The sequence below is a fragment of the Chrysemys picta genome, chromosome 2 (genome assembly GCF_011386835.1).
Source record: "Chrysemys picta bellii isolate R12L10 chromosome 2, ASM1138683v2, whole genome shotgun sequence".
In the NCBI taxonomy this organism is placed as follows: Eukaryota; Metazoa; Chordata; order Testudines; family Emydidae; genus Chrysemys; species Chrysemys picta.
This window is the reverse complement of record NC_088792.1, coordinates 151,292,210-151,311,685: the sequence shown is the minus strand read 5'-3', so window position 1 is coordinate 151,311,685 and position 19,476 is coordinate 151,292,210. Positions and strand designations below refer to the sequence as shown.

General features: G+C 43.9%; 1 protein-coding gene across 5 annotated transcripts in view; it reads left to right on the top strand.

The window, feature by feature from the left end:
- The window catches only part of LOC101942087 (tetraspanin-15-like), a 232,371-nt gene that overhangs the window by 195,278 nt on the left and 17,617 nt on the right, over positions 1–19,476 (top strand). For 4 of the 5 annotated variants that reach the window (XM_065584409.1, XM_065584404.1, XM_065584407.1 and 1 more), the window contains one exon: positions 14,978–15,504. The exons of the other annotated variant lie outside the window; for it this stretch is intronic. In XM_065584409.1, the coding sequence (XP_065440481.1) occupies positions 14,978–15,202 (225 nt within the window). In that variant the 3' untranslated portion in view covers positions 15,203–15,504. Of the gene's footprint in view, positions 1–14,977; positions 15,505–19,476 lie in introns of those variants that run through there. 5 annotated transcript variants of the gene reach the window in all.

The window sequence follows — 19,476 nt, the reverse complement described above, 5'->3', positions numbered from 1 at the left end:
TGTAATTGATTCCATTTAACCAATTCTAGCTCTCATCTATATCTTTTTCCTTTTATGAATAAACCTTTAGATTTTAGATTCTAAAGGATTGGCAACAGCATGATTTGTATATTGACCTGGGTCTGGGGCTTGGTCCTTTGGGATCGAGAGAACCTTTTTTTTCTTTTCTTGGGGTATTGGTTTTCATAACCATTTGTCCCCATAACGAGTGGCACTGGTGGTGATATTGAGAAACTGGAGTGTCTTAGGGAATTGCTTGTGTGACTTGTGGTTAGCCAGTGGGGTGAGACCAAAGTTTTCACTGTCTGGCTGGTTTGGTTTGCCTTAGAGATGGAAAAACCCCAGCCTTGGGCTGTAACTGCCCTGTTTTAGCAATTTGTCCTGAATTGGCACTCTCAGTTGGGTCCTGCCAGAACCAGCATCGTTACACAAGCACTCAGCATAATGTCGTAAGAGCCTTTAATAACTTGTCCCTTCTGCCATCCCTTTCTCTCACTCAGTTAAATGCACACGATCTCCCCCATTAAGCACACCCTTGAGTTTCCATTGCAGATTTCTTGACGTCAGATACCAACGCAGCAAGGAGACCCCCTTCCAAGATTCTTGCTCTGAACAGGAAAATATGAACGAGCCACTTGAGTAAGTACAGCGGGGAGGTTTGAGAGAAGCATTGTTTAGGCTTTGAATAACAAGCACCCCTTTTCTTTGGAACATACAACATTTCTATTAGGGAAAATATGGCTCTAAAGAGAGACTGTGACAGGGTTTTTAATAGGTCAATAGGAAAAGGATCATGAGTACAAATGATACATCTGCTTCATTGCCTGTCAGCATTCACACTCTCAGGTGGCCTATAATAGCCTTGCAGTCACGGAAAGTAGAATAGGGTTGAAATTGCTGAGGCTTGAGCATACTGGTGCTATTTCTCTTATTTAAAAAAAGAGGCAGCTCTGATCCAGTTGGCTTCACTCTATGTTGCTGCTGTTTGGAGAGTTTAATTCATAAGCAATAACTAACCTTCCAGTTAAGCCTCCCAGCTCCTCCTGGTAGATAGCTACCCTCCCCATTCCACAGAAGGAAACTGAATTGCAGAGAAGTTGGTTTGGCTGCCAGAGCTCATGGGCCTCAAGACGACAAAGTCTGGGAAGAGTCCGTGTGCAGACTAGGAATGTTGCACAGCAAACCTGTTCATTGTCTGGTGGAAAAGGAGGGAGCAGCGTGCCAGCTCTGTCCGCAGAGCACCCAATTCCAAATGTTTCACCCCGAGGTGTAAATCTCCCTCCTGTGCCGCGTGCGTCTAGTCTAGTGGTTTCTCGTCTTTGGTCTGTTGGCCACTTGCTCATAGTCGGCAGAGACCTGGCTTTGCTGCTCCTACAGGCCTCCAAGTTCTTCACTGTAGAGAGTGCCTGGGCCTATCAGAGGAGCTCGCAACAAGAAGGCAGCTCAGCTGCCTCCATTAAAGGCCACTGTTGAGTAAGTGGAAGAGGAGAGGAAACAGTAGCTGTATGGGGCCAGTGTCTCCATCAGAAGGGAAATGTCCAGGGGAGCAGGACAGAAAAGGGACCACATGGGTGGGTAGCACATGCAGGGGAGTAAGAGGGAAGGGATCCACATGAATGTCAGTGCGAGTAATTGCATGCTCCCCACTTACATTCCCCCTGCAGTTTCAACTGAATGAATGTGGTTCGCCGCTTTCACTTCCTGTCCTAAATTCTTGAGTAATGTTGCTGGGCACACTTCATCAGCTACCGCGTTGCGCTCAAGCATGAGTGCTTCTAAGAGATGAGCTTTTAACTCAGTTTCTTTGTAAAGTGCTTTGAGATGAAATATGTTCTATATAAAGTGGACTCAGATGCAGAAGACCTGGATTCTGTTCCTGACTCTGTGCCTGCTGGGAGACCTCTGGCAGGTCACGTCTCTGCTCCGTGCCTCAGTTTAACCCCTGTAAAGTGGGGATAATAATACTGACCTCCATTGTAAAGTGCTGTGTAAGATCTGGGTTGTATTTGTATTATTTTTGGGAGGTGTTTGTACAGCACCTAGTGCAATGAGATCCTGGTCCATGACTTGTGCTCCCAGGCACTGCCACAAAACAAAATAATATAGATACAAATAATCTTGGGCCAAATTCTGTGCTGGTGTAAATGGGGGAAACTTCATAGAAGTTAGTGAAGTTGCACCCATTCACATCAGCATAGAATTTAGCTTGTTCAGTGCATGGAGGTGAAAAACACCTGCACACACACATCTTTCCTTTCCATGCATCCTTCCTTCTCTTTGGTTTGCATAACTGCAAATATTCTTTGGCATGAATATTATCCAGACACCCAGCTGCCATATTTGGCGCTGACCTTCTCCATAGCTATGCTATCTGCTGTGCAATGTAGCATTTCCTTTTATTTGTTCTAATTAACAGGAGGTAATTTGCAAGGGGCCCCTGAGCAACCTTTTAGTGATGGCTGATCAATTCTTCAGACCAGAATTAATTACCAACATCAGTTGCGTCTTTCAGTGCAGTTGGTGAATGTTATAAACACCCCACACTGACTTTCCTTCATCACACATTAATTAGGATACCTCAAAGCCTTTGAGCAAAAGCTGATCCATCAACTATTTATGACAGAGTCACCTGGGCAAGATTTGAATTGGTGAGAGGGATGAAATGCTTTGGATGCCATTTCCAATCCCCTGAGCCTACCAGCCCCACCGAGCCTCATTACCATTATTACGATTATTATTCAGTTCTCATTAAGTGCATGACCTGTTATAGCCAGTCCTTGTACATGACCAATTATCGCCAGTCCTTGTAACCTGAGCAAAACCCCACAGTATATTGTATCTTACAGTAGCAAGAAGACCATGTTTGTAGCCACCTGTTCTTGAACAATTCTCTAGATTTATAAAATATCTACAATCATGTCATTTGGAGAGTTTAACACCTTTTTATAGAAATTGCACTGAGTGAAATTCACCCTTTTGCAGAGACCCAGTGTAAGGTCTGTATGCCATTTCAGTCCCATATAAGCATTCCAGTAGTGACAGTGTGTAGGCCATGATCCGGTTGTCTGCATAGGGATGAATTTCATCCACAATGAGCACTGCAGGTTATTAGCATGCTTTAAACCATTGGCAAGTAGTAACGTCCACCTACTTCTCCAATCACTTAGTAATGTTCCTAGATGTAATGGGAGGAAAGTCAGGGGAAGAGCACCTTTTCTTGGATGGAGGTTTGCTACATTTTGGAACATGTAACTAATACTCTTTTGTGCAATAAAATGTTCCCTGTTATTGACTAGTACTAAAAGCAGCACTCACATTAGAAGTCTCTTTGCTTCTGGAAGCAGGAGGCCTTCAGAGAGTGGGATATTGAATGTCTGGCAGCCTTTTATATTTTCATTCAGTTAAAAAATACAGGTAGGGTGAGTTGTTACGGAAGTTGGTTCACACTTGGAGGAGAACGAAGACTGGGGAATGTGGACTAGTGAGTTTGTGAAGCTCAGATGCTTTTATTCTTCTAAGGGGTCTTTGATTAAAACCTGAAGCCAAAGCACAATGTGAATGTTCAAATTTCATCCCCCTTGAATCCAGCCTACATCGTTAGGGGAGTACATTATGTCTCAAATGGCTGGATTCTGCAGGTTGCAATGTGCTTTCAACTTCAACGTTGAAATCAAAGGGCCAGATTCCAATTCTAATGCCCTCTTCATATTCAAATAGGGCCTTGATTCAAGGAAGTACGTATGTGCATGATTTAAAGCTACGTGCTTGGCTGATAGACATGTGCTGAAGTGCCATATCGGTGCCTAGTACCTTGTACCACAAGTAGTCCCATTGAAGTCAGTGGGACCATGTATGGAGTTAAGCACTATTCAGTATGAGTAAGGGGCAGTAGAAACCAGTCCTAAGGGACTTGAGGGCATTCAGGGTCTGATTCTGCACCCATCAATGGAAGCTTTTCACTTCAATGAGAGCAGGATCCCGGCCTCAAGGTGCCCAGCAACTTATAGGATTGGCCTCACCATCACCAAGCCATGACTCTAATACCGTGTGACATTTCCACAGCACCTCTCAATCCAAAGGATCCGGTTTCACAAACTAGTACGAACTAGCCAGCACCACTGAAGGTATGTCTGTACTGCAATCAGATGGGTCCTGCATCTTGGCAGGGGGTTAGACTAGATGACCTTTGCGGTCCCTCATAACCCCAGGCGTCTATGATTCTACACCCAAGCTATCTTTGATCCAACCAGCTCAAATAACGATAGCAGCGATGTCGTGGCACTGCAGGCTAATCGCGCAAGTACTGGGACGGCCTGTACAGCCCATGCTGGCACTGCTTCACTTGCTTGCTGCATCTCAAAGCTAGCTCAGGTATGTCTACACCTGCTGCAGTCACACTTCTGCCTGCAGTGTAGACATACGCTCAGATGCAGCCACCTCTGAGGTGGGGACCAAAAACCACCCAACACACGGGACAGCAGTGAGGGAAAGGGAAACTTTGACCAAGAGCAGCGCTATAAACACCGGCTGTTACAAAAGTTGCCGTGAGATCTCTAATGTCTACATCAGGAAGACAGGGCCCATCCCTGTAATAATAAAGATAGCACAAAATTTTGAGGAGCTAGATATTTGAGGCCTTAAAACGAGAAACAATGGGGATGATTTTCACTTTACTGAAAGGGTCAGAATATCGCTGTCCCTTTGGACTGCCTGCTGCAACTTAGAAAAACACAAAATACTGCATGAAAATATCCTGCAGTCTTGTCAGTTTCAAACACAAATGAATAATGATGCCACATAATTATTTTTCAACTAAATTGAGCCTCCTTTGCTCTGTGGCTCTCCTTAATGCGAGCGGTTGTGCCAAGATGAATTTGGTATGCAGCTGGGTAGAGCTGGAATATTTCATTGTCTGGGACAGATTTATGCGGTTGTGTGTGCCAAGTATGTATAGATTTATTACATCTTTCATACTCTTGAAGAAAACCAGTCCAATGCCCATGGTAGGTCCATGAACCTGAGGAGAAAAAATACCTACTGCAGAGGCAGCACAGTATAGGAGCACAGTTAGTCAGTCTGAGGCAGCTCCTTGCACATGTTCTTTTATTCCTCCGCACGTTTACACACACAACATAACAGAGGCAACTTGAAGCAGGCGCTTTCCATGCCACCTCCCTCTTCAGCTCAGCTCACCTTCTGAGCTTCCCCTTGCTGCCTGTTGTTTCTACTTATACCCTCCCACATGCATCAGTAGCCCAGGAATTACCACCCAGCTGCTCATAATCCCCCAACAGAAAGTGTTTAATTGCTCACAGCTGAGCCTGTAGCCATCTTCACCCTGGAGCACTGGCAGTGATCAGGAGGCTGCTGCTAGCAATCTGTCAATGAACAATGCCCCAGGTGCTTGGTCCCCTGTTCCCCGGACTAGGAGCTAGTGTATCATGTTGCTGTCTAGTGACACCCCCTCCTCCCCATTGTTTGGGCTTCGGAGGTGCCCGTGTTCATGTGATCCAAGGGAGGAATGCCACAACTCTAGGTGTGTGAAAGTGCCGGTGGAGTGGAAGGTAATGAGTGTGCTCCATCAAATCACGTGGCTGTTGGGAAGGTCTGTGCGGGTCTGCTCTCCCTGCATGTCAGCAGTGGGTTTTGCCTTCCTCTCTTTACTTCCCTGGTTATCGTAAAACGTTTTTCAGGAGGGCGGATCCACCAAAAGAGAACATTGCACAGGCTCCTAGTCAAAGGTGGATTAAGGTTTCCTGGGGCCCTGGGCCAGAGCAAGTGGGGGGCCCCTCACCACCGCTCCACCCCCGTTCTGCCCCTTTCTGTCCCTTCCCCAGGGCCTGCCTCTGTTCCACCCAGGGCCCCCCATTACGCCCCTCCCCACTACAGCTTGACAACCCCTTTTGCTCCTTTCTGTGTGTCTCTCCCCCCCACCCCCAGGGCCCCAAGACCAGATAAGCTCTGTCCCCGCACCACAGCCCCGGGGCCACAGTGGGAGAGTGAGAGCTCCTCCAGTCCCAGGGCCACAGCAGGGGTCTGGGTGCTGGGGCTTCTCCCACCACCCCCTGCGCTTTTGTGGGGGACCAGGGTTGAGGTGCTGGGGCTTCTCCAGCCCTGGCCACCCACCACTTCTGCTGGAGAGCGGGGTCAGGGGCCGCTGGAGGGGGTCTTGCCCTGCCGCCCCGCAGCTTCTGCCGGGGTCGGGATCCGCTAGGGGGCGCTTCCCCTGTCCTGTGGCCCGGCTGTGGATTTTTTTCCAGGGCCCCCCAGTTGGCTGGGACCCCTGGGCATGGGCCCCAACATCCCAGTGGCTAATCTGCCACTGCTCCTAGTTGAAGGATTCATTAACTGTTCCAGAAATAGCGTTCTTTTGGTAGAGCTAATTAACAAATACAGCCTTCTGCTTTCCCTCTTACTGCCCTAACCTTTTTTTTTCTTTCCCTTTTTCAGTGTAGTGAGGAAAGGGGGAATTTAGGCCTGCATCCATAACAGGCCTAACCTCTAGACAAAGCTATATCCCTTTGATAATCACCTTAAAGTGGCTGAGAGGTGGAACAATAGGGCCATACGTTGAAGATATGGAAATCCCAAAGGATCTAGAAAATCAGAGAAACAACAACGTGATGCACAAAGCCTGAGTTAGGTCCCTGTGCTCCTTATTCAGTCCATGGGGAGAGATAAGTGCCTTAGAATGGGACCCACAAAAGTCAGCACATTAGACAGGGAGCTGCCTAAACTAGCCACGGGGGAATTCTGAAAAGAGGAGCATATCTTAAGCCCTGACCCTCTCGCGGAGATAGGTACCTGAGTTCAGGCTGCTGGGAGGCACCAATCTCTGCTAGCAAGCCACAGCTGGGAACCCCTCTCCTGGAATTAGCTGGCTTAGGCACCTACTTTGTTTCTTGTGAGAATGAGTTAGAGACTTGCCTCTCTCCACACAAAATGGCTGGGGGAGGAGGTGGTGCCCAGTCAACCTTGTAACTTTTAGCCCCCCTGATAGCAGTCACCTGGTTATGTGGGATAGATTTTAGAAAGGCTTTTGACGCAGTCACACATGACATTCTCATACGCAAACTAGGGAAATGTGGTCTAGATGAAATTATTATAAGCTGAGTGCACAACTGGTTGAAAGACTGTACTTTAGTATCAATGGTTTGCTCTCAAACGAGGAGGGTGTGGCAAGTGGATCCCACAGGGATCAGTCCTGGGTCCAGTACTTCAATATTTTCATTAATAACTTGCATAATGGAGCAGAGAGTATGCTTATAAAATTTGCAGATGAAACCGAGCGGGGAGGGGTTGCTACCACTTTGGAGGACAGGATTAGAATACAAAACAAACTTGACAAATTGGAGAATTGATCTGAAAGCAACAAGATGAAATTCAGTCAAAGACAAGTGCTAAGTACTACACTTAGGCAGGAAAAGTCAAATGCTCAACTACAAAATGGGGAATAACTGGCTAGGTGGTAGTACTAGTGGAAAGGTTCTGCAGGTGATAGTGGATGACAAATTTAATGAGTCAACAATTTGATCTTGTGAAAAAGACTAATATTATTCTAGAGTGCATGAATAGGAGTGTCAGATGTAAGACATAGCAGGAAAGATGTGGCAAATTAGAGAGAGTCCAGAGGAGAGCAACAAAAATGATAAAAGGTTTAAAAAGCCTGACCTACGAGGAATGGTTAAAAAACCTGAGCTTGTTTAATCTTGAGAAAAAAAGACTCGGAGGTGGGGGGGACGGACCTGATAAGTCTTCAAATGTATTAAGGGCTGTTATAAAGAGGATGGAGATCAATTGTTCGCCTTGTCCACTGATGGTAGGACAAGAAGTTATGGGTATAATCTGCAGCAAGGGAGATTGAGGTTAGATAGGGAAAACTGTCAAACTCTAAGGGTGGTTAAGCTCTGGAGCAGGCTTCCAAGGGAGGTGGTGGAATCCCCGTCATTGGAGGTTTTTAAGACCAGGTTGGACAAACATCTGACAGATATGCTGTAGGTTTACTTGGTCCTGCCTCAGCGCAGGGGCTGGACTTGGTGACTTCTCAAGGTCCCTTTTGGCCTTACATTCCTATGATTCAATGATATTCTAGTGTGGGCTCCTTCCATCTCTCCTGGTAGTTTAATAGCACTGGAGCCTGAATTCCTCTGCTGATTCCAGGACAACATGGTCTAATGGACTTAAGTACAGTAGTGGAAGTCAGGAACATGTGAGATCTCATCCTGGTTTTGCCATTGAAGTATCAGATGCCCGTGTGCAAAGCACTTAAGCTCTTGTTAAGGACAACCTGGCCCTTCATTTACACAGTGATGGACACTCTCGTATAAGAACCTGGATAGATCTAAAAAGTGGTATTAGATTTTTGAAATGTGAGTTTTAAACCTTTTTCTTAGTGGGCTCTGGAGAGCACTGCCTACTGTTTTAGAGCATGACGTTCCTTTTTGTTTGTGACCTGAGTTTGCGGTCAGCATAGCAGCAGTAATGAATATGTGATGAAATAAAGTGTTTTGAATTTCTAAGCCGGCTATCAGATTCCATCAACCAGAAGTCTACCTGCTTTGCTTATTTCTTTCTGCTTCAATTCTTTGGCATAAGAATCAGTTGAACCTTAGAAGTTCTGTATATTCCATTGCACAATTTCTGGGTTGTAAATAGTGTCGGGAAGTTAATGTATTCCTCATGCCTTTAGTGATGCATGAGTCTTGAAAGAATAGCATGAGGACACATTACTATCTATTTTAGTAATGAATTGTTTTCAAAGCCACAGGGCATAAAACAAACTTATTAGAAGATCATTTGAGCTGCAAGATATGTTGATTTCAAGCCATCTGGATAGCTAAATGATGTGAAGTGTTCTGAAGATTCTAATGTTCACTTTACTTTCCATTTCTGTGGTTTTATTTTCTAACAAATAATACGAATAAAATCTTAGTATTTCATTTATATCGGGGTAACCAAACCACAGCTTGCATGCCACATGCATCTCTTTTACAGTTAGTGCAGCTCACAGAACTCCCTACACTCCCCCATTCTCCACCTACCATACTGGGAGTGGGGAGCTCAGGACCTCTGTCTTGCAGCGGGGTGGTTGGGTAGGGCCTTCTGCCCAGTGGAGAAGGGGTTCTCGAGGCTTCAGCCCCCTGGGGCACGCATGCTGTGGCTTGGGATTTCAGTAGGATCAGGGCCAAGCCCCGGCAGCCACCTCCTGCGGGGCTGAAGCCCCGAGCCCCAGCATAAGAATGGCCAGACTGGGTCAGACCAAAGGTCCGTCTAGCCCAGTGTCCTGTCTGCCGACAGTGGCCAATGCCAGGTGCCCTAGAGGGAATGAACAGAACAGGGAATCATCAAGTGATCCATCCCCTGTCGCCCATTCCCAGCTTCTGGCAAAGTATCTTGTGCAGGTGTGCCCCTGCTCTCAAACTTCTGAAGATTGTCGTATGCGGCTTGGAGAGTCAGTAAGTTTGGCCACCCCTGATTTATATAATGCCTTTCAAACAGAAGAATCCCTAATAATAATACTTCTAAGGTTGGGCATTTGATGGATCCAACAATAATTGGTCAATTGACTGGCCAAATATTGTCGAAAGATGGTCAAACATTTTAAAGCACTAATTTATTTGAACAGTGACCACAGAAACAAATCAGTAACAAGACCTTGGGGCACTCTTACCGGAATATTTGACAATATTTGACTGCCAGCTGACATTTGACCAGTCAATTGACTGGTTTGCCAAGCCTAATTTTGCACTCTGTAGCACCTCTCTAAGGATGATGATAACATACTGTTCAAGTGCCAGCAATGTACTCCGTGGTATAAAAACAAGAAACATGGGGACGGCCCCTGCCCCAAAGAGCTTCCACTATAAGATAGACATAAAATAGACAGGATGCTCGGCGAAGCCCCGAGGATGGAACAACTGGGATTCTTAAAACAATTATTGTACTTTTAATTATCAAAGGGTGTGCTTGCCACTGTGAGGTTGATCCTGGTCTCTGCTATACAGCCTCCCAGCTCCCTTACTATCGTAACCTGTGAATAAGGGAAGACCCCTGCATGTACTAGATGATTGCTGCTTACTCTGAGCCATTGCATAGAAGCCTTTGTTGTTACAGCTTTAGATTGGATAGGGTCAATTACTAGCAACTTCCATACCAGCAATGTGTATTGCATGAGAAACACTGTCATATGTGCTGGATGTCCCACAAACAGATCCCATCACTGGGCAAGTCATTCTAATGATCAGTTTTAATAAAAGATGTTGCATAATGTGCTATTCACAAAATAACGCAACAGCAATGGATGGCTGAAACTAGACCCGGCAAAGAGCATGCTGTAGGGAACAATCCTGAACTGTTAGGGGAATGCACTATGTGCCCTAATTGGTCATAGCCTTCTCTTACTTCTGTGACTGATTGAACAACTGTAAAGTAAAACTAGACATCTGTAGGCTCCATCAGTATTAGTGTTCCATGGGAAGTGCAAAATTGTTGGTCAGTCTCAGAGGCCAAGTCAACTTCAAGCATAATTTTCAGATCACCTGCACGGACCATTAGCATGAATGGCAGAGCTTCCCTTCTTTTTCCAAAGAGAAATTAATAAATCCGATGTTGCTAATGTTTACCTGTTCACTGGAGACCACTGATTTGATTAGTTATTTCCCCATAGTCAATTTAGTGTTATGTCTGTCTGCAAATTGTGTAGCTTCTTGTTGGCAAACTCATTTTCCATTCTACTTAATGGCAAAACTGTTGTGTAATTTAAAGTGCATTACACCCAGGCCTATTTATCCCCATTTGTCTCTTCCTTTTAACATTCTCAGTTTCCAGACAATTTCACAGATTGATTAGGACTCAAATAAATCATTATTATAATTTTTCAGCTCTAAAAACAATATGCCACAATTATGTGTTAGACTCAAATTAATAAATGTGGCAGATGCAGTTTGGTTACTTCCTGATTTACACTTCAATGTCCTTTAAGCAATATTAGAAGAAAACATGTTTGCTAATAGCATTCGCAAAATGATAGGGAAAGCCCTGCAGACTTCAAATTAGGTTATCTTAAACCATAGGATTATATAGCTTTAATCTTACACAAAGCTCCTACACCGTGGCATGAAGTGATTTGCTCGGGAGAATAAACTCCATGTAATTTAGTAACATACTCCTCTTAATGCATTGCCCCAGCTGGTATGTGTGCTCTTTCTGCACTGTATCTCAGTGCAGTTTTGGTCATTCAGAACTTTAAAATCAATTCATCACCTACAGAGGCCTATATAGAGGGCAAGTCAACTCCTTCCTCCCACCACAAGCTTCGGAAAAGTTCAGTTCAATCCAAAACGTTGTGTTCCTGTCCGCACACTAGACTCATTGCTCTGTGTGTTCCCATCACTGTACTGTAATAGCTGCAGAGTAGTATATCATGGGAGTGACCTACTCGTGGGTGATAGCACTGCGTAAACAGCAAGAGGTCTCTAGGGATTGCCCTCGCTCCTTTGTTTCAAACATCCAAGCACATGAGCATGTGGCAGCAGGGTCTGCACAGCAATTTAGGACTGGTCTACTAGTTATACTGCAAGTGCGATTTTCAAACATAAATACCCAAACAATGCATTCGAATTCTATATTGGAATTCTCACTTGGCACTTGAATGTGTCAATGCCTGTTTAATGTGATTTGAGCATCTAAATATGGATCCCGATGTCCTTAAAGCACTTGTATTTCCAAATTGAGCCCATCTGGCTCAAAACAATGAATCACAGGCAAAGGCTGCCTAGCCTTCTGAGAGAAGGCTTCACTGCTTACAGAGCACTTCTTAGTCTCTTCTGTTTCACAGCAAGATGTTTCAAATTGAATTGTTTCTAGCCAGGAGCATGGATCTAGAAGAACTAAAAGAAACACAAGGTTCCAGAGCAAAATATAATGAACGAGGTGTGTCTACCTACTGTGGTTGCGTTTCCAATTTTGCAAACCCAAGAGTTTGGACAATGTTCAGATTAGCATCTCAATTTTAGAACGCTTATCCAAACCCAGCCAAAGCATCTGAGGTATGCCCACCAGTCATCATTATTGTTCATCAGGGTCCATCATTCCACTGTACTTGGATTCATAACACCATATTCAGCTCACATGCAGTGGGCCTTCTCTACTGAAGTCAATGCAGTTGTGCCCGTGGGCACCAGAGATTGAAATTGGCCCAAAACTTTTTTCTTCCAAGGAAACTGCCATCCTCCGAAATCTGAGTAATGGAGCGGTTAATACCAAATAAGCCACATGCCGGATTTTGCTGGAACGCCTGATGTTCCAAATGAGCCCAGGAAATCTTTGATTATTACTGTTATCATCATCTGTTCTGTAAATAGTGTCTTGTACCTGTTTTTACCCTAATAAATTATCTCCCTAGCATTTTGCTCATAATCACTACTGTTGTGCCGTTTATAAGAAAATGTCAGGTGAACGCAAAGTGATACTTTAAATCTTGTGCTAATGAAATAGGTTTTTTAGATCAAAATGCTTTATTATTTTGTTTCTCTGCATGGCAGCATATAAATAACACACTGAACCACCTCTTTCCTTCTGGCATGATAAAGTTTTTAGCAAAAAATCCAATAATTTGCCACTCTTCCCATAATGTGCACTGTGGCTGTACAATACTATGATTTCAGACCTAACTGTAATCTGGTTAGCAAGGTACTAGCATTATAATTAATGAGATGAAGCCATTTAAGAGTGTGATATAAATGATGCCATTATTCTAGCTGAGAATTTAATCGGAACTTGGTTTTTGTAATTTTGTATTAGGCGGTTTGCACTGTTTCTTCATTTGTTGTGTGGTGGTTACCAGAGAAACTGAGCTGATAGCTGAAAGGTTAAGGGCCTTGCTTGGAGCAGAGGGATGGTCCAGTGGTTAGAGCTCTAGCCTGGGACAGCAGGGGTTAAGCACATGCCCTACTGAAGATTTTGTGTGTTCTGCTGGGCCCATCATTTATTCTCTCGCCTGTACAGAGGGCAGTTCTACTACCCCCAATCTCAGAGGGGTACCTGAGAATAAATATGTAAAAGGTTGGGCAGTAACGGGGGCCATATAAGTACCTAAAACAGATCATGAGAGACATCAAGGCTGGGCCTTAATCCTGAAAGAATGGAGAAATTCATGCCTCAGAAGAACTGAGCGCCCAAACATCACACCACAGTTAACAGGAGCTGAAAATCAGGCTACAGCTAACTCAGGAGGTTGTTAACTAAGGGATGCAAATCCAGTTCTGATCTACATCACTCATTCATATCCATCGCAGATCAGCAGCAAAGACAAGCCTATGTGATGGCTCTTGTTTGATCCACATGAAATAGCTGGTGCCTCAGTTCCATTTCTAATAAATGGGACGTGTCCCCCTGCTGGCAACCTCAGCAGGGAGGCCAAAGACTGAATAGACCATTGAAACGGAACCTTTTTTCTAGAGCCAGAATAACAAAAATTAGCAGGCTGTTGTGGAGGAACATATGCTGCCACTGCTTGTGCTGCTAATCAAGAGAGAACTTCACTCTTCAGGGACCCCAGTTCAGTAATTTGCATTCATCCAAGCATCTCAAAGAAGTTCTTTTCAAGCATTAACCATGTATTTCTGCTAAGACTCCTGCCTGTCCTCTGTGTACAGATGGGCAAATGGAGGCAGAGAGTGGGGAAATGACTTGTCCTAGGTCACCCGGCAGGATAATATCAATGCCAGGATTAGAACCAGGGAGCTTATGGTTCCTGTTTATGGGCATAGTCCACTCAAAGCCAAGTTAGTCAAATCTCATACTTCAGAGCATGATCTGATACCATTCAGGGGTTAAGAGGAGATTTGTTCTCCTATACATAGTGCCACACAATTGACTAGATGCATTATATTGTATTGGCTTTTTGCCTTTCTCTGCAGTATTTAATATTGGACTTTGCTGAAGGCAAGATCCCAGACCTCATGGTCTGAGCCAGTTTGGTGAATTTATTCACTCAAATGGACAATAACATCGACTCAAGTAATGCTGATATTTTTGCTTTGATGGCTTTGTTTGGATGCATAAATAATGACAATCAAAAATTACTGCACTTTCTCATCTACATTTGGAGAAGCCACCGGAGATTGTCTGGCTTAAATCCTTATAGTTGAACTGTCACAGATTACTTGGATATGTTACATCTCCTCTCTTTGGCCTATAAGAGCCTGACTGTCTTGTGCTATCATTGCTGTGCCCAGTCCGCAAGTCTGTGCATATGATGTAAACCAAGTAGGCATTTAGGACTGTCACAGCAGATAAGGGGAATCAGTCTTTTGAGTGACTGAGGGAGAAATTGGAAAAGGCCAAGAGAGATGTTCACCAAACTAAATCAAATTCTTGTTCCTTTTAATGCACCTTCACCTACCCAAGCAGTAATAATGTTATATAGCACTGAAGGATTCCAAAGTGTGTTAGATACTGTGTATATCGGGCTCATTTACCTACCACTGAAATGCAGCCAACTTTACCATCGTACACGTTTGCTGCTATGCACAAATAGCTTTACAAAATTGCGCATTTTAAGAGCAGTTTCTCCACCTGAAATTCAAGGAGGCAAAATGGAATAAGCCCTATTGGAATTTGACCAGAACACGAGGGCTAATGCACCTCCTCTTGCAAAATAAAAAGTGTCGGGGGATAACTTTCAGAGCATGTTTAAAAGACTGGACCTGTAGCAGCACAACAGTGCTGGGACATTCAGTACAGACTTAGAGCTGAATAGTACCGCCTACATCTCTTCCTGCAGTATCTTTGTTTTCCCTGGACATCTCCCATCCAAGTTCTGATTAGGCTCAGTCCTGCCTAGCATGAGACCTGAGGATTTATTAACATGACCAGGTTTAAAAGACCTTTAAAATAAAAATTTCTTGTATTTAAGGAACTGCATAAAGAGTTAACCTCACTAAATCTAATCCCTTTCAATGAATGTTTCTTGCAGGTACTTGGCCTGGTTATGGCCTGGTTATATTGGCGAAAGCTTGACGACATATACTGCAGACTGGACGCTGTTGATTTCAAGGCACTTGAGGTGATAGACTTCAAAGCAGTGGACTTCACAGGTGCTGGCTGGTGCTTGTGTTTTCCCAGAGAAGGAGGCTACATTCCCGTCAATGTCACAGATGATGACGATGATGAAGAGGTTATCGGTCAAAGTAAAGTGTGAAGAGGTTCCGGTATCCTCAACGTGGCAGTTCAGAGCATAGCGCACCTGAAGGCGCAGACTAGAGAATGTGTGATGGACCTTAAGTAGGGAAATAACTAGACATCACACCCACTCGTGCTTCATCCTCAAATTCATGGGATATCTTAACAGGAATTCTAAAATAACTTAACATGGATACATGAGTAAGAATCAGCACACCCTGAAGGCACACAAAAGTGCCATAGTTTACATGCACTGTCTTGGCAACCCCAAGTATTTGTATATATCTTCCTTTTACAAAATAAATGTAACTTTTTCTTTAATCTTACTTGTTTCTGATGCATATTTTTAGCTTCCAGAAACTGTGTGGAATTGGTAGAAAACACTGCAGTTAGCTATGGAAATATGAGTTTTAATATCCTGAGTTAGTCACAAAGAAAAGGCGGCCATTCTGCAAAGAGAATGTGATTATAACTACCATCTCTTGCAAAGATGTGTTCTGAATGGCCTGTTCTTACCTGCACAATGTTTGATATTATTATCGCTATACAATTCTTCATTTCAGCTCTCTCTTTTGACTGCATAAGGGTCAAATCTTGTGCCCTTCTCCAGAGCAGTGGGAAGCTATGGCCCAGTGGAACTGATGTGGCTCTGCTCCTGGAAGAGGTCAGGGGCAGGAGGTTGTTTAGCTTTTTTGGAACTCCAGGCCAAGCTCTGCATCACCTGAGGACCACAGTACTCTGCTCATGAGAGGTGGTGTTGGCTACTCTAGTAAGTGACCTTCCTTCTGAGCCATAATGAACCAACATCCCCCAGCATGTTGCTGCCATCATGAATAGTTTTCAGATGAGCCATAAAAGTGAGATGTTGACCATTTTTGGTTATCAAGGTTCCCATAGCACTTTTTGAAAGTTGGTATATATGATAGATAGGTAGTGGTGACTTCAATATCCACATTAGATAATTATATTCTCTTTCCTTACATTCTCCTTGTATTTCCAGTGGGACGTGTTAGTCTCACCACTTCCTGTCCTTAGCAGTTGTGTTGCTGTGCTCAGTTACACAGCTGCTGCATTTCAGTGAAGGGTGAGGGGGTCCCCCGTCTACTTGTATATAAAAGCTCTTCGGTGTCAGTCAGGATGGAAGGCACTATCTAAAAGTAAAGAAGTAGCTTTTACGCTCTCTTGGGTAACTGGAACGCAGACCCATTTGCCCAGAGATTCTCCTGTAGCTTGCTTCATTGGAAGATGTCAATAGCTGTCTTGAAAAGGAATTGACTTTTCCAGGAATACGAGTCAGAATGGGGAGCCAAATCTTGGGTTATTGCTGCGAGTATATGTGCTGCTGCTTAGCTAGGGGAGATTCCCGGGGAAATGGGAATATGTCGAGCTCTTAAACCCTCCAGAACATCACTGGTGAACAATTGCTTTAATTCTTATCCTCAGGAAAACAAAAACACCCACTTCAAAGTCTGTGCTTGACCTTATTGCAATGTGATATCAGCTGGTTTTCATATTCATAGATTCCCAGGCCAGAAGGGACCGTTGTGATTGTCTCATCTGACCACCCGAATAACACAAGCTATAAGATTTCCCTATATTAATTTCAGCTGCAAATCCAATAACTGTGCTTGAATAAGAAAAATATCCAAACTGGATTTTAAAATTTCCAGTGTTGCAGAATCCACTGCGACCCTTGGTAAGTTGATCAGATTGTTAATTATTCTTGTTGTTTAAAAATTTGTTCATTTCTAGTCTGAATTTGTTCAGCTTCAAGGGTTAGGAAATTATCCATCTTGAAACTGACGAATAGTTTCTGCAATTATTAAATGTTTAACATGGATTATGCAGAAAGTAGGACCAGACGGCTCAGGAGTTAGGGGGCTAGAAATGGGATGTGGAGCCTTTCATCTTCAGGATGCTTGTTCACCTCTATTCCCTGGTTTTTGCTAAATAGCATGCTGGAATTTGACACCTATCTGACAGCCTGTGCTCAGAGTAGGTGGCCATTTTTGTAGCTGCAGAGGAAAGCTTCAAAATAAATCAACTAGAATGTAACACAACGGGTAGGTGCATTATGCAAGATTTTTCTCCATGCTGAAGTACCCTTTGCTGGCCACTGCAGCAGGTGGGATACCATACCCGATGTACCCGGTATCTGATCAAGTATGGTAATCCCATGTTTCCATCAGCTGCAGACAGGACTTCAAGGTAGCCAGGTTATTAGGCCTGTTCCCTTTTAAGTTAATGATAAAACTGCTGGGGCCTGACACTTCAGAGGTTCTGAGCATCCACTACTTCCATTGACTTCAATGGGACTTGTCAGGTGCATTTTAGAAAACCAAGCCACTTATTGCCTGCAATTGCAGCAGGACTGAGTCCGTTGTAGCTTTCCTAAGACCTTTCAAAGCCGCCTTCCAGGTTCTAACCCCTACCCCACTCCAGAAAAGATCTTCTTTTAAAAATTCCTTTAGTTTAACCTAAATAGCCTCCTCCTATTTTAGTTTCCCTGTTTGAGATTTGAGATTTTTCTTTGCCCTCCTATGGAGGCATCTGCCTTGTTGAGCTTCTTGACAGGTCCCCTGCCTGCTCTGTGCCTTCCCCATACCAAGCTGTCACATCAGGAAGCAGTCATCCACAAGACTGTTTCTTTACTTTTTTTTTAAAACTCTGGCTTCTGAGCCTTATGATGTATAATGCATACAGCAGGGAAGCATAAATCATTTAGCACGTAATTCACCTTTTACTTGATTTATTTATTTTAAGAAACTGTTTCAATGTATAAGCGTCAAGGTTTCAGAGGAGTCTGTAAAAAAACAAAAAACAAAAAAAAAACAACCAAAGGGCAAAAGTACAATAGGAGAGGAGGAGATGGATACAATTTAAACCTTTGTCCTGGAGAAAGTCGTATTGTCCCAGACTGCCTGGATCATTCACTTTCTGCCGCTAGCTCCTCTTCAAAAGTCCTGATCTGGCAGGATGAAACTTCGGTCTGGGATTCTCATCTTCTTTTGGCATGCTAACAATTATGCTACACAGGCCTGATCCAGTACCCACTGCAGTCAATTGAAAGAGTGGATCTGGCTCCAGGAGGCTTAAACTTCTACCTGTCCTGTCGGAAGGGAGAGTCTTTCTTTCTTTCTTTCTTTCTTTCTCTTTCACAAGAACTCAATGCTATTCGTGGAATTCAATCTATAGGCCAGGGAGAATTTTGCATCTCAAGGACTGTGCGGCCTTCATTCTGGGCAAGTCTGGTTGGTTTCTCTCTCACAGTTGTGAGGAGTCTGACGTTCAGTTTGGATGTTCTCTGCCCCCAGTGAAAAAAATGATCCTACCCGTAGAGGGGGTTGGTCCTCTCTGAGGATACTGACTCCAATTCCAGATTCAGAGCAGGTGTTAAACCACTTTGACACCACAGGCCACTTGCTAGGAGCACGAAAGGCATACTTTATTTGCATGAAAATGTAATTTAAAAAAATATATAAATTCTTAAGTGTAATCTCTTTCTTTTAACCATCTATGAAGGATGAGATACATAAAAGCATCTGCTTGGTACATATCACCAGCAATGAAAGCCAAGCCGTCCTACAGCCCAGTTAGAGAGAGAGATCAGACTGAGACCCCAGATTTTCAGAAAAGCTCAGCATGGTTGGGTGCACACTGGGTGAAGAACAGCTCTATTGTTTAAGCTGAGCATTTTGGAATCTTTAGTCTCCTGAAAAGCACAGGTGTGGATAACCAGTAGTTGGACATGGGGCAGTGTTTAATACTCCAGGGAGCACAGTTGGCTCCCTCATTCATTTTGGACACCCTTGCACTGAAGATTTCTGTAGGATTGTGGAGGCAATTGCATAGCACAAGTATTATTACTATTAGGAATTATTAACCGGTATCAGGATTGTGGTTTAACTAATGCAGTAATTAGATAGCAGGGTGTGACATTCTGTACGTTGGGGGAGTACCCTGTAACCCCCATATTTCTCATTTATATATAATTGTGATCTTGCACATAAAGCAGGCCATGTGAGGTATCAGGGGAAAGGTTATGAGCTGCTGAAAGTCATTTCTCCATCCATATATCTATAGCATTAATGCATATGAAGTTATGAGAATTGTGTTGTATGGTTGTCACTAAAACATGCTGTAAGTTCTGTAAGTTAGGGAATCAGCCAGATATTAGCTCCCCAGAGGCAACAACAAGGAAAGTAACCAACGCCCAGGGTGTCAAACAACTCATCAACAATCATTGTCCAGCAAGGGAGCTACAATTCAATGACTCACCTGCATGTGGCCACA